Source organism: Agaricus bisporus (assembly GCF_000300575.1).
Source record: "Agaricus bisporus var. bisporus H97 unplaced genomic scaffold AGABI2scaffold_3, whole genome shotgun sequence".
Classification (NCBI taxonomy): domain Eukaryota; kingdom Fungi; phylum Basidiomycota; class Agaricomycetes; order Agaricales; family Agaricaceae; genus Agaricus; species Agaricus bisporus.
Genome location: NW_006267366.1, coordinates 2,162,007 through 2,175,064, shown reverse-complemented (window position 1 = coordinate 2,175,064; position 13,058 = coordinate 2,162,007). Strand labels below are relative to the sequence as shown.

General features: G+C 46.4%; 4 protein-coding genes across 4 annotated transcripts; 3 read left to right on the top strand and 1 right to left on the bottom strand.

Annotated features, from left to right (window-relative positions):
• The first annotated feature begins 203 nt into the window (after positions 1-203).
• Positions 204-1,627, top strand: AGABI2DRAFT_191509 (hypothetical protein). The gene is given in 4 exon segments (XM_006459536.1): positions 204-367; positions 449-555; positions 1,151-1,571; positions 1,585-1,627. 1 exon segment carries the CDS (start codon positions 1,357-1,359, stop codon positions 1,525-1,527), a length of 171 nt encoding a protein of 56 aa, XP_006459599.1. The 5' UTR covers positions 204-367; positions 449-555; positions 1,151-1,356; the 3' UTR covers positions 1,528-1,571; positions 1,585-1,627.
• A 784-nt stretch (positions 1,628-2,411) lies between these two features.
• AGABI2DRAFT_116558 (hypothetical protein) lies at positions 2,412-5,350 on the top strand (the record flags this gene model as incomplete). Its single annotated transcript, XM_006459535.1, has 5 exons — positions 2,412-2,454; positions 2,508-2,627; positions 3,869-4,989; positions 5,039-5,137; positions 5,189-5,350. 5 exons carry the CDS (start codon positions 2,412-2,414, stop codon positions 5,348-5,350), a joined length of 1,545 nt encoding a protein of 514 aa, XP_006459598.1.
• A 1,021-nt stretch (positions 5,351-6,371) lies between these two features.
• AGABI2DRAFT_201934 (hypothetical protein) lies at positions 6,372-7,873 on the bottom strand. The gene is made up of 6 exons (XM_006459534.1): positions 7,821-7,873; positions 7,693-7,767; positions 7,496-7,638; positions 6,880-7,445; positions 6,634-6,827; positions 6,372-6,573 (listed from the first exon to the last, which is right to left on the bottom strand). Exons 1-6 carry the CDS (start codon positions 7,861-7,863, stop codon positions 6,479-6,481), a joined length of 1,116 nt encoding a protein of 371 aa, XP_006459597.1. The 5' UTR covers positions 7,864-7,873; the 3' UTR covers positions 6,372-6,478.
• Positions 7,874-10,402: 2,529 nt separating this feature from the next.
• AGABI2DRAFT_191507 (hypothetical protein) lies at positions 10,403-12,862 on the top strand. Its single transcript, XM_006459533.1, has 7 exons — positions 10,403-10,548; positions 10,607-10,794; positions 10,858-11,180; positions 11,242-11,441; positions 11,499-11,651; positions 11,706-12,262; positions 12,323-12,862. Exons 1-7 carry the CDS (start codon positions 10,440-10,442, stop codon positions 12,626-12,628), a joined length of 1,836 nt encoding a protein of 611 aa, XP_006459596.1. The 5' UTR covers positions 10,403-10,439; the 3' UTR covers positions 12,629-12,862.
• The last annotated feature ends 196 nt before the right edge of the window (positions 12,863-13,058 follow it).

Sequence of the window (13,058 nt, the reverse complement as noted above, 5' to 3'; positions counted from 1 at the left end):
TTGGGCGTTCGATATCTCGCGAGTGGGTGCCAAAGAACCTTTATATATATATCAAGTCAGATTCCCATCTCTGCCGGCGAGTGGGAATGAAAAGTACAAGTACAGCCTCGCAAACTACAAATTGATCTCCCAGACATTACTCTCACCATTGGCTTTCGTTAAGCCCCTCCAAATCCAGACCTCAACCATCCTGGTTGTACCATCTCGTCCCGTTGCTGTTGTCCCTCCTGTTAACAGGAGTCCTTCCCCTTGGACGTGGGGTTGCTCCCACCTCATCCATGCAACCACGGTACTTTGTACGCCGCCCACGGACACAAATTGATTCCCTCTATCCGGATTCACGACTAAATTTCCGCCGAATGGCCTTGTGAGTGTCATTCGATTCGATGGTGGATCCGTTGCCGGTGCCATGTTATACGCAAATTGGACACTTAATTCCCTCTCACAGCTCTCATCTTGGTCCCATGCTCCCCAACGATGACCAGGGTATGGTAACATATCGCTCAGAACTGGGTTGACAACAGCTCGAGTGAAGTCATCATATTTCAATGCAGAGTTGAGTCGCCATCGCTCTCTATCTGGAGGCGCATCAGCAACGGGTGGCAGTGCAATTGTTCGCATCATCGGTGTGGGAGGATATTCCCACGATTGTGATTCAGCGATCGGATGCTGATTCAGCCCTTGATTGGGGCGGGCCACGTTTCCTAAGAGTGGCATTAGGGCAATCTCCTCCAATTCGTCTATCTCTGGCGGTAATGATATCGTCCGCATCGATGGTGCACGTGGAGTGCCCCGCACGGATGGTTCGTTAATTGAACCATGAATTCCTGATTGCTGGACAGGAAATTCTTCTCCCACTGTCGTTCTGATATGTGCTAGTCCCCCGTCCGTTGGTGTTGTCTGGCGCGTGGTCGCCTGATGCCATGCTTGACTGTCTATGGCTGTTGAAGGAGCACGGCTACTCCCCATCTCTGTAGGCGTCTGGGGTAGAAAAATTCTTGCTTGCTGGGCGACCCACTCCTCAACTCTCTGGTTACTCGTGTTAAATCCCCGATGAGAATGACTGTGCTCGTTGTTGGCGCTATTGAGTGGCATTGAGACCGGTGCTGCGCTGCAAATGTCGGTCTTGGTATTGATAATACTTCTTTAGTCTCGTTTCTGACTGTTCGCCTACCCTATCCTCGTCAAAACACCAATTCGACTGCGCCAGCATACATGAATCGCACCTATTGCCTAATTCCCGACAAATCGCTGTTTTCTGCTACGGGATTCTTGTTTGAGTACTAGATTCTCGTTTGAGTTTCGTGGTCGAGAGGGAAGGGTACGCAGTCTGGACTCTGCGGTCACTCGACTTTAATGATGGAGTCTAAAAGTCAAGGTGGAGGAAACGTTGCAAGCTCCCTCGTATCAAATATTATCGTGCGACTTGTCAAAACTAACAAAAATGCTGTTGACAGTATGCCTCGTGGTCAGGGCATGCTCCAGGGAGCATACCGTAACAACGAGAGCCCCGCCCATTGCGACTAGAGACAAAAAATTCTGGAAAATGTGTGGTGAAATACAATTCAAACGTTTTTATTTCTCATGTTAGTTTCGACAATTCTATCTATATCTTATTGCGGATGGTGAAAGAAGATCGTCGTTGAGTTAAAAGGCCTAACAACACGTGATCGCAGCACGGCCTCCATGCTCAAGCTCACAAAAACTCAATTTATGAGGGAACTGATAGGCTATACATTATTATATATCGTGCTTATGTCCACTAGCGGCGAGGGGGGCTCTGTATGCAATATTAATTGTATAGAGTGGGTGGAAGTGGCTATGAGGCCTCACTATTGTGTCACAGCTCGTTCTCGCTCGGCAGCTGATCACCGTAAACATGCCCCGCTCAGAATCGTGGCTGTGGCTGTGTTTAGCCTAATATGAAGTTCGTGAATCCGTCAGTGCCGTTTCCGGGTTAGTTTCCCCGTGTGTATTTTTTTTTCAGCTACAAGAGGCCGAGGGAACTGAGTTGTCGAACTTCGAAGGTAATTTAGAGTTGACTGTGAGTTGGTTCAGTATACTATCGACGATGGTAAGTTTGTGATTTCTTTGCTTCACTTTCTTTTCTTTTTGGGTTCGAGTATACAGGTACAATTTGGCTTGGGGAGTGGGTTGAATGGATGGGATGACTATGCGCGCCGGTTTTTCCCCCCGAGGTTATCATGATCAGGCCCATAAGCATTGCCTCGGGCGACTGGATCATGATGCCCATGAAAGAAGCCATGCTGATTTAGTCCATCACCTTCTTCGCCTTAGTGCAGCCTTAGTGCCTAGTTTGCCTGTGCAGAGCACATCATGACGGCATCTGTCAGCTCAGAACCCCGGCACTCTACTCCCACCCTCCTCTAAACATCAGCGAAATCGAAATCATGACGATGCAGGCATTCAACACGGGACTATCGATCCCAGAAGGTAAGTCGTGGAATGATTTACCATAGAGCTTAGCTGAATATCTCGCCGGGTAGTATTCAAAATCTTTACGAAACACCACTCTGGCCTAAAAGAGGAACGCATCGATGTAGATTCTTCTGCATGGGACGAGTTGGGACCCGCCTTTTGCGCATTCTGGGACAATTGGAAACCTTGTTAGTCTCATACTCGATTTGCGAACATGACAGTGCCTGCTAACAACAGTAGTATTTCGTCGTGTGTTTAAAATGCCAATCGTTTCTCACCCTGTCAGTGAGCTATCCATGAGTATTCATAGAACCCTAACGAAGGAGATCATCTCGTGGCTCTGTGACTCCAAGCGGAGAAGTAACGTCTATCTTGTCGCAGAACCCAAGATGCCAACGACGTACTCCTATAGAAACAGAAGAGCTCGTGTCTGCTAACCTTTGTTACGATGCGCAATGATTCGGATTACCACTTCAAAATGATCCTGACAGCTTGGGGCATAGTATTCACTCGCTTATTACTGAGCTTGCAGCAGTTTACCATCCATACCGCCGTATCGTCACGAGGGAAATGATTGATAATCCGGGAATTCCTGGACTATCAACACTAGGGTTCCGTGAATAACTCCCGAGTTAATAACTACTGTGAATAACTACTAGTTATTAACTGTTAATAACAGTTAATAACTCACCTGGTCTAAGTAGGGGTGTAAATAACTGTGAATTTCCTTGCTTATTAAGCGACTATGCACAGCTTTTCCGAGTCTCCCCTGCCTATTCCGCGCCATCAATCATTACGCTGATCATGATAGCGCATTAGCCTCGCTATGCCCTTTCTACCTCTAGAGAAAATTTCTGATCATGGTTTTTCTCGCGTTTTTGACACGCTCGCATCCCATGTTTCACAGCTCTTACACCTGAGGTACCACTAACAACCGAAGCCAATGCCCTTTTCGAGGAATTTCTTCCCCCGTTTCGACTCGACCCTGACACGCGAAATGTGAAGGAAAGGAGATACCATTGGAATCAGACGATGAGGACGCTAAAGCTAAAGCGGAGGATGACGAACCTTCGAACCTGTACATGTCCAAGTCTACTGTAGTCCTGGAAATGCTGAAGTTTGAAGTGGATATCGATGTCGACATCACATCCTATCGATTGATATACCTACTCCTACCTACTCTCAGACGAATTTATCGTGGCTGAGGCCGCGGCCACCCTTAAATTGCCCCCAGCTCGTAAATACACTTCTACCATGGATTTAGAAGAACTATTTGCGGTCACTGGCCGATTTTTTATTGTGTTTTAGAGTTATTTACAAAAATTTTAGTTATTCACAGTTAATAACAGTTAATAACATACCCCCCCAGCCCTACATGTTATTAACAATAGTGAATAACTCCTCGATGAGTTATTCACGGAACCCTAAGATTCAACACGTACTCTATTCAACAAGTTCATCTGTGCACCGTGGAAAGCACTACAAGAATCTCATCCCCACTACACCACTACACCACCAGTAGTTGTTCTCCACTGGGATTCCGAATACCTGTACAAAGAACTTTTGCACTCAATCTGCGAGTTCGGCTCGTCACCGTATTCGTCATCGTTACTATGGATCATTTCAATCGACACCAATATCAAGCTTCCCATCCGGGACTTTCTTCACTTGTCTGTGCCATTTCAATACTTCCGACTGCCCATTTGTTATAACGAGGGTCCAGCAGACGTGGCATTGATTCTTCATGGCCGGTTTAGTGCCCTTCGCCGTGAGTGCGAGGCAGAGTTCGTCGAAGACGAGATATGGCCTTCAGAGAAACAGATGTCACAGTTGGCCAGGGTTGTTTCTGGCTTGTTTGGATTCGTTGAAGTCATTATTCAGTTCGTCAATTGGGAGGATGATGGCGGACCACGGGCACACTTGGAGACATTTTTGGCCTACATGGTGGATTCTCCCTCGCCTTCAGATGAGCGACCGTATTGTGCTCTTGATCACTTCTACACTCGTGCACTTTCCAATCTTCCGCCCCATCTTCTTTCTGTCTTAAAACCGGCCTTCGGTATCCTTTATTCCAACCTTTATCGAGTGACTTCCCTTGAACTTGAACTACCCTGCCTGCTCTCCCTTGGGAACGATACATTCTTCAGTGTACTTCCCCATCTCTATCGCTTGGCTGTGGTCAATGACTCAGGCGACTATGACTATAATTCATGGTTCAAAATGTTCCTAAAAGATCCCACACGGTCAGGGCAGTTCTATTCCCCGGAATCTGAATCTCGTTTAGCTGTGTATCAAGGATCTCTACGTATCCTCAGCTATGCCTCAAATGTCACTGCGATCTTGAAGCTGATGATGCCAGGTATTCAAGCTGGCCAAAAGACATGGTATCGAGTCAAGACTATAAAACTCAGAGTCTTTGCTTGCGACGAACTCTGTTTAAATGCAGATTCTACGTCCTTATCATTGCGTCACTTTGATTTTTGTTGCTTCGCGCATGCATGCAATCACCTTTCTTTGGGCCGCTTCATGAAGTTCCTCAGGAGGTTATACGTGAGTGCGTTGATCGATTGAATGATGCCCGACTGATGACATGTTCTAGTTAGAGAAAGTTTACTTGCCAAGTATTGTTCGTGTCCAGCCTGTAAGTCTTCTAGACCGGCAATTTATTAGTAAATGTGAAGGACTTGCCGAACCTTGGGTAAGAACTTTGTATAATACTTCCAACACTCTACTGAGTTGTTTTTGGTAGGATTTTGGAGCAAAACAACCAAGTTTGGATCCCAAATACGTGTTGCTTGGTTTTGAATCTGAGACTGTCCTCGTCCTGTTGTCTCCTTCGGAATACGACCCTGAGGATATATTATACGGTCGAGTCATCATCTACACTTCCGCTATGCTCGACTACATGTAACAAAATCAGCTCATTCATATAACCTATTGTCAAGACCATGCGAGCTGTTCCTGTTCAAGTATTGGAAGACGAAGACGTGCTTGACAAACGACGAGGCTGACATTGTGGAGGAGCTGAATTGCAACACGACTTTGAGATTGCAAATGGTAATGCAGCCTCGGATACAGGCGTCGGTGCATCTTGCCGTGCAACGATTACCGCTACTGAACTACTGAACAGCGGGTTGTTTGAAGAGGTGAAATATTTGATAAGAGATCGACAAAAGAATGCGCTGCATTAGCTCGAGTACAAACTCAAGTAAAGCCTTATTAGGTCTCATGCTAGGCGACTATGGCTCCGACGCTGATCGATTCTTCCTTGGAGTTCCAGCATGTAAATGTCGGAATTCCATGTATACAGCTGACATTAATAATTTCGAATATAGTTGATATATAGAGACCGACATCTAAAAAGCTATTATAAGATGAGTGGAAAAACGCGTCTTTTCTCGATCACATGCGATGCTTTAAGCTTCAAGCTCTAAATATGATCAACAAATACTTCTCTCCAGTATCGGTGAATTACAAAAGGTTCGGCAAAACCTTTTTATGCGAATATTGTCTCCCAGTATTTACACCAGAAGTCAAAATCATTGGCTGATGGGTGAATTAGATGGTCATGCTGGAGAAGACCTGTCGCTGGGGAAAGTATCTTCGTGTTTTTTGCTTGAATATGGGTCATTCTAGGGTAAAGCATTGGTCGGACCTGTATTAAGATAGACGAGAGAACAAATCCTCTGCTCGGTGCACTTCACCTCGAAACATAGGAATTTCCTCCTAGGCGTCCGGGGTTCAAGAATCAACCCGTTGTACAAAAAGGTCGGTTTTTCAATGTTGAACGTTGAACATTGGTACACTAATGTGTTGCGCCATATACAATTGGCCTCCTAGAGTGCAGATCAGCGGCATGCATCTCGGAAAGCTCTACTGATAACCTAAGTATCAAGTCAGTTCCTCAGAGTCTGCTTATTCGCATGATCTCATTCTGCTCAGAAACACACATGTCATAACGAATGCACATACACAAATTGCATAAGACAGTGACAAAACCTCATAGACAGCCTAACTACTACAGACAGCAGGAAGATCTTCAAAGAGCAAAGAGGTTGTCCAGGAATTGCTTGCCGGCAGCTTTGGGTTGCTTGGGTTTCTTGGCATTCTTCTTCTTTAGGCGCTCCTGCTTGACTAAAAAATAGAATAAAATATTAATCCCAGAAAAATTGTCAAGCCAAGGTGTACACTCACGGATTTCTTGCCTGCGTAGTGTCTTTGCATAGGGGTTGAGACGGAAGAGGATAGCCTTGTTGACCAAGGGATTCTTCTTTTGTGTCCATGGACGCTTCGATATTTTGGGGTTGGCGGGGCGAACGACGGACTGGATTTCGTCACTGTTAATGAGACGGGTGACATCGGGGTTGGAAATCTTGGCAGTGGGTAGGCTAGAGGAGGAAGTTTGAGACTCGCAATCCTGCACAAACGAGACCCACTCACAGGTAGTCCTTCTTATAAGAGGAGGCTTTGTCAAATGTTCCGAAGACATCGTCAAGAGCCTTGAAGGCACCCTCGGTCCAAATCACGAAGCGGCCAAGATGACCACCGGGAGCGAGTTGGAGGAGGTTGAGCCTCCTGACGTTGATGAGTTCGACACCAGGGATGTTGCGGAAAGCCTTAACAATACCCTTGTCCTCGTTGTAGACGACGAGAGGACCACGGCGTTGACGGTGCCTGCGGTTCCTCAGCTTGCCCACACCGGCACGGAGCTTACGCGAGTTGGAAACTTTGACAACATCGGAATAAGCCTTGAGGGTCTTCAGAAGGGCGACTGCTTCTTTGGTCTTGGTGAAAGATTCGGCATCAGCGGCAATGACCAAGGGAACTTCTTGGATCTCCTCGATGCGGTGGCCGCGAGCGAGAACTAGGGAAGGGAGGGCAGAAGCAGCGAGAGCAGACACAACGGCGAAGCGGCGTTGGTTCTGGTTAACCCTGACGTGCCATCTGCGCCATGTTTTGGTCGGCGCAAACATGCGTCCTCCACGGCACATGTTACCGAAGGCGGCCTAAATCATGTTTGGACTTGCTGACTACTTTCGCAGGAAAGTGAGCTCACCTGTCCAGAACGGTGGGTTCCTCCTCCACCAACACGAGGAATACGAGCGACAGCACGACCGGTACCCCAGGACTCAGCAGAAGTTTGGTGGCCAGCATTTTCAGCTACAGCATAAGCCTGTCGCCTGTTCTTGGCAATGCTCTCTGTTTGCGGTGTTCAATAAGAAATAGTATCCAGTTTTCGATGCATATACTCACTGTGGACTTGCTGGACGACATCGAGCCTAATGGGGGCAGTCAAAACTGCGGGGAGTGGGAGCGACGAGGACGCCTCTACAAGAACAAAATGAGTTCATCGTCGCTGTCGACGACGGCGAGGAACATACCGCCTGTGGAGGAGTGAACGCTGACGGTGGGGCGGGAGGCCATTGGAGAGTCTTGACGGCTTGATTATCGTACCAAATTCAGTCATGCCCTCCCGAAGATTTAGGCTTTTGCCGAACCAACTGTACAGTTGTTATGTAATCCCGTAAAACTACCACGATCTAACCTCAGTTGAGTTGGCTTTCGTTAGTCAAATGCAGCTGAATTGCTGAGGTATCGTATACCATTGATGAGTTGAGTGGTAAATCATGTAAGTGCAGGTTTCAAAAAGGTTGGAAGCGCCGAAGTCTCGGGTATCAAGTTCGTGGATTAGGATGCAAACATCTTTGATAGATTCATAATTCGCGAAACATACGAGGCCTCACATTATAGAAATGTCAAATGGAGAAGGGCTTAACAATATTGCCACCCCACTGTGAGGGCAGTAAAGAAGTAACTTACACTTCCCGCTCTCCAACAACGTTGATATTAATGCCTCGTGCCAGTGGTTCTCCGCATTAAAGCTAGACCCCACAAGAAATGTGTTCTGGAAGACGATAAGAAACTTTGGATGTCTGATTAACTTTGTCCAAAATAAATCTGACAAAGGGAAATACTCAGATACTTATGATTAGCTCTATTAATCTTTGGTGTCTGCACATGCGACTTCCCCTAAAAAAACCCGCTGTTGTGGTGCGCGATCAGAAGCTCTGAACGAATGCGTATGATGCACATATCGATATGAAGTCGACAGTGATCGTCTTCAGCATTCCGTAATAAATCCTGTGTAGAGGCATGCATAAACGTTAAACCTCGGTTGAAGTCTCCTGTTGTCTTCCCTGTCCCGAACCGCGGGATGGCTACAGCCTTTTTACCGCGAAATAGTACCAATATAATGTGTGGTCTCTTGAGAACGAGAGCATGGCAGCGGAGTTTTGTTTCTGTCACAACAAGTTTAGTTACTTTCTCAGAGACACTTGCTGTGCGTTTATAAAGTGCATCTAGTAAATCGGGCGAATCGGAGGCCGTAATCTATACATCATCACAGCTGATACAAAGGAAGCTTTGAGGAACTCTCTGGAGAGGTTAGAAAAATGAAAGTTGTCAAGAATGCTCATCTCTACGTAATGTAATGTGACTAACTGCGCTACTTAGCCTGAGAAATTGCCTCACTGCATGTGCTGGTCAGGGCGGGGGATCCGTGGCTGTGTTGTTTGGCCTAGAAACTTACCCATGCTTTCTGATTGTTTGGGCTCGACGTTCAACAACCTTTCTTTACCCCTCGGTCGGCATCTTCATTAACCCGCTTACCTTTCTTATCATGGCCCACATCTCGACCGGTCAAATTCGTGGTTCTACCTACGTCATGCTCAGCGCACCCGCTGACACTGTTAATTTATGGCAACTGGAATTCTCTCTCATTACCTCTCATGAACGAAACCTGTTTCGCTCCTAGTAGGTTCGCCGCGGAGAACAGTGTAAATTGTTACCCCTAATCATGATCCCACGCATGCTACATCCCATCTTTCATCCATAGTCTCGCTTTGCGCTCACTCCGTAACACGAGACGATTTTTTGGCCACTCTTCTTCCCTCTTGCTTGGGACTAGACATATTGGTCTTCTCCATAACGCTTTCATGAATTAAGAATCATCTTCGCGTCACGCGGAATATGCTATACCTGGTGCCATGACTTCTTTGTCCCTGTTCTACACCTAATTTTCCTTTCGGAGCTCGAAATGATACCACCGTAGCTTTCGCTATCTTCTAGCGAATGCTTCAGGATGTGGGTCAATCTATAACCTCTTGGTGTTACACGCCCTCTGTCTCCTTATTTGACAGAGTGGACGCAGCGTCCCCTTAAGGTCTTACATGTGGCGGACGGGGAAAATCAAGTGGCGTTTCCATGCATCTTGTCATTTCTCCTTTACTGTCGCAACATCTATTAATCAACGTGATAACGCGCTGTACATCCTTTGCTAACAGAGAAAGAAGCAAGGATTTCGCGGACATCGGGAATTGAGATTTGCTCTACCTTTTGTCATACATTCTTGGTATTCTGCACTCCTTCGCTAGTGGTGGCACCTATCAGCTATCAAAGAAGCAGCCTATATTTCCAAACTCGAACCGAGGCCCAAAAATCCAGGTGGTTTCTGCTTGTAAGCCGCGCATTTAAGGACCGCTTGACTCGGTATACTCATTATTTGGTCTAGCTCTCGTGTCCAATGAAATTCCCAGGATTTGAAGATGTTAAGCGGATATGAAATTTCGGTATGTTGCGACATATCTTTGCCCGAGGCGTTGGATGCTGACACTCGTTCCGCCTGCCAAAATCAACTATACTTTTGATTTGCTATTATCAGGATTCGGCAACTTCATATTCTTACCTCGCATTACTCATTTAGGGGCCTTTGAAGTGCCCTGTCTCGTGGAATGTTATACTCGAACAGGAGAATGATTGACTTGCCGTATGGAAGTTCTTCTCTATCATGGAATCATTGGATTAAATGCCTCTCATCTATCTCCAAAGTCGGTTGGCCACGATCTGATCGTGATAGTAACCTTCCTTCTTAGATATAAATCACGAGCGCGAGCTCTTTTTCGACCCAGTTTCAATCCTCCCTCTACACTACTGCGATTGAAATGTCTCTGCTCGCTACTGTTGGTCCCACTGGTGGTGTCAAGAACCGCCTTGACATCGTCGACTTCGTCCGAGACGAAAAGTTCTTCACTCTCTATATCCGTGCCCTCCGTTAGTCGTCGCTTTCTCATAATCGTGAATGTTATGTCTAATGTCATTGCGCAAACAGAGGCTATACAAGATAAGGATCAATCTGACTACAGCTCTTTTTTCCAACTTTCTGGTATCCACGGTTTGCCTTTCACTCCCTGGGCTAAACCTAAGGATACCCCGACTGTCCCATACGAATCTGGATACTGTACCCACAGCCAAGTTCTCTTTCCGACTTGGCACAGGGTTTATGTCTCTATCTACGAAGTTCGTCTCCCATGTGAACGTGTCTGATTCGTGGCTGATACCTGTTCTCGTCATCTTTAACAGCAAATCCTTCAGGAAGCTGCGAAAGGCATTGCTAAGAAGTTTACCGTCCATAAAAAGGAATGGGCTCAAGCGGCCGAGGATTTGCGTCAGCCATACTGGGACACAGGTTTCGCGCTTGTTCCCCCTGACGAGATAATCAAGTTGGAACAAGTCAAAATCACCAACTACGATGGAACGAAGATCACCGTTAGGAACCCGATCCTTCGCTACAGTTTCCATCCCATCGATCCCTCCTTTAACGGCTACCCTAACTTTGACACCTGGAAGACGACTGTCAGGAACCCGGACGCCGATAAGAAGGAAAACATTCCTGCATTGATTGGGTAAGTGGCTAATCACCGTTATAATGCACATGGAAATACCTTGATTAACATTGGACTCTAGTAAACTTGACCTCGAGGCAGATTCTACTCGAGAGAAGACGTACAATATGTTGAAGTTTAACGCAAACTGGGAGGCTTTCAGCAATCACGGAGAATTCGACGATACTCATGCGAACAGTTTGGAAGCTGTCCATGATGACATTCACGGTTTTGTTGGACGTGGCGCAATCCGCGGACATATGACTCATGCCTTATTTGCCGGTATATATGATTATTTGCTGTTAAGCATTCCCATCTAACGATCACGGTGTTATATAGCCTTTGACCCCATCTTCTGGTTGCATCACTCCAACGTCGACCGTCATTTGTCTCTCTGGCAAGCACTTTATCCCGGTGTTTGGGTGACTCAAGGACCAGAGCGCGAAGGTTCTATGGGTTTCGCACCTGGTACCGAGCTCAACAAAGATTCTGGTACGTTACTTTGGGCCTCCATCCGTTATTACATCTCTCACTCTCCTATTTCAGCTCTTGAGCCTTTCTACGAGACTGAGGATAAACCTTGGACTTCCGTTCCTCTGACTGACACAGCTCTTCTCAATTACTCTTACCCCGACTTCGATAAAGTCAAAGGAGGAACCCCAGACCTCGTCCGCGACTACATCAACGACCACATCGACAGACGGTACGGTATCAAGAAGTCTGAGGGTGGAAAGAACCCTGCCCAAGACCTCCTCTCTGACTTCAAGGGTGTTACGCATGACCACAACGAGGATCTCAAGATGTTCGACTGGACTATCCAAGCTTCTTGGAAGAAGTTTGAATTGGACGATAGTTTTGCTATCATCTTTTACTTTGCTGCTGACGGTAGTACCAACGTTACCAAAGAGAACTACATTGGTTCTATCAATATTTTCCGTGGTACCACTCCGACGAATTGCGCTAATTGCAGGACGCAGGATAACCTTGTTCAAGAAGGTTTCGTTCATCTCGATCGCTTCATTGCTCGTGACCTCGATACTTTCGACCCTCAAGCTGTTCATCGTTACTTGAAGGAAAAGAAATTGTCCTACAAGGTCGTTGCCGTATGTGATATTCTTCTTCATCGCATGTCTCAATAAGTCGATAACGAAATGCTTTTACAGGATGACCATAGCGTCACTTTGAAATCTCTCAGAATCCGAGTCCAAGGTCGTCCTTTACATCTTCCCCCTGGTGTAAGCTTCCCTAGGCTTGACAAGAATATTCCCATCGTCAATTTCGATGATGTCCTCGATCTTGTCACTGGTGTAGTCAACATCGGTCTCACTGCAGTAGGTGCTACTGCCGGTGTCGCCATCGGAGTCGTTGGTGCTACTGCTGGCACCGCAATTGGAGTTGCTGGTGCCGCTACTGATGCTGTGACCAACATTGCCAAGGGTGGTCTTGGTGCTTTGGGACGTATCTTTTAAATATGTCATTCTTTCTGTCTCTCGAATTTTGTCTCTGTGTGCGTCATGATAGCGATGTTGATTGTATGATTATAAGGCGATGACTATCTTCCGTACTACATGATGTAGTTAGCCTTCAACGTTCACGTTCAATGGTCAAATATGTATAGAGTTTCACGCGTATCACAACTCGAAGACGGCAGTATACAGGCTTCGCGTTCAATATCCAATTTCAATAACCAACATGAGAGGGTTTTCAGTGGCAAGCATATTGGTCTTCTCCCTAACGCCTTCATGAATTAAGAATCATCTTGGCGTCACGCGGAATATGCTATATGTTCTACGCCTAATTTTCCTTTCAGAGTTCGAACCATACCACCGTAGCTTTCGCTCCATTCTAGCGAATGGTTCAGGATGTGGGTCAGGTTTTATTGTTCTTGTTTGTATCAAA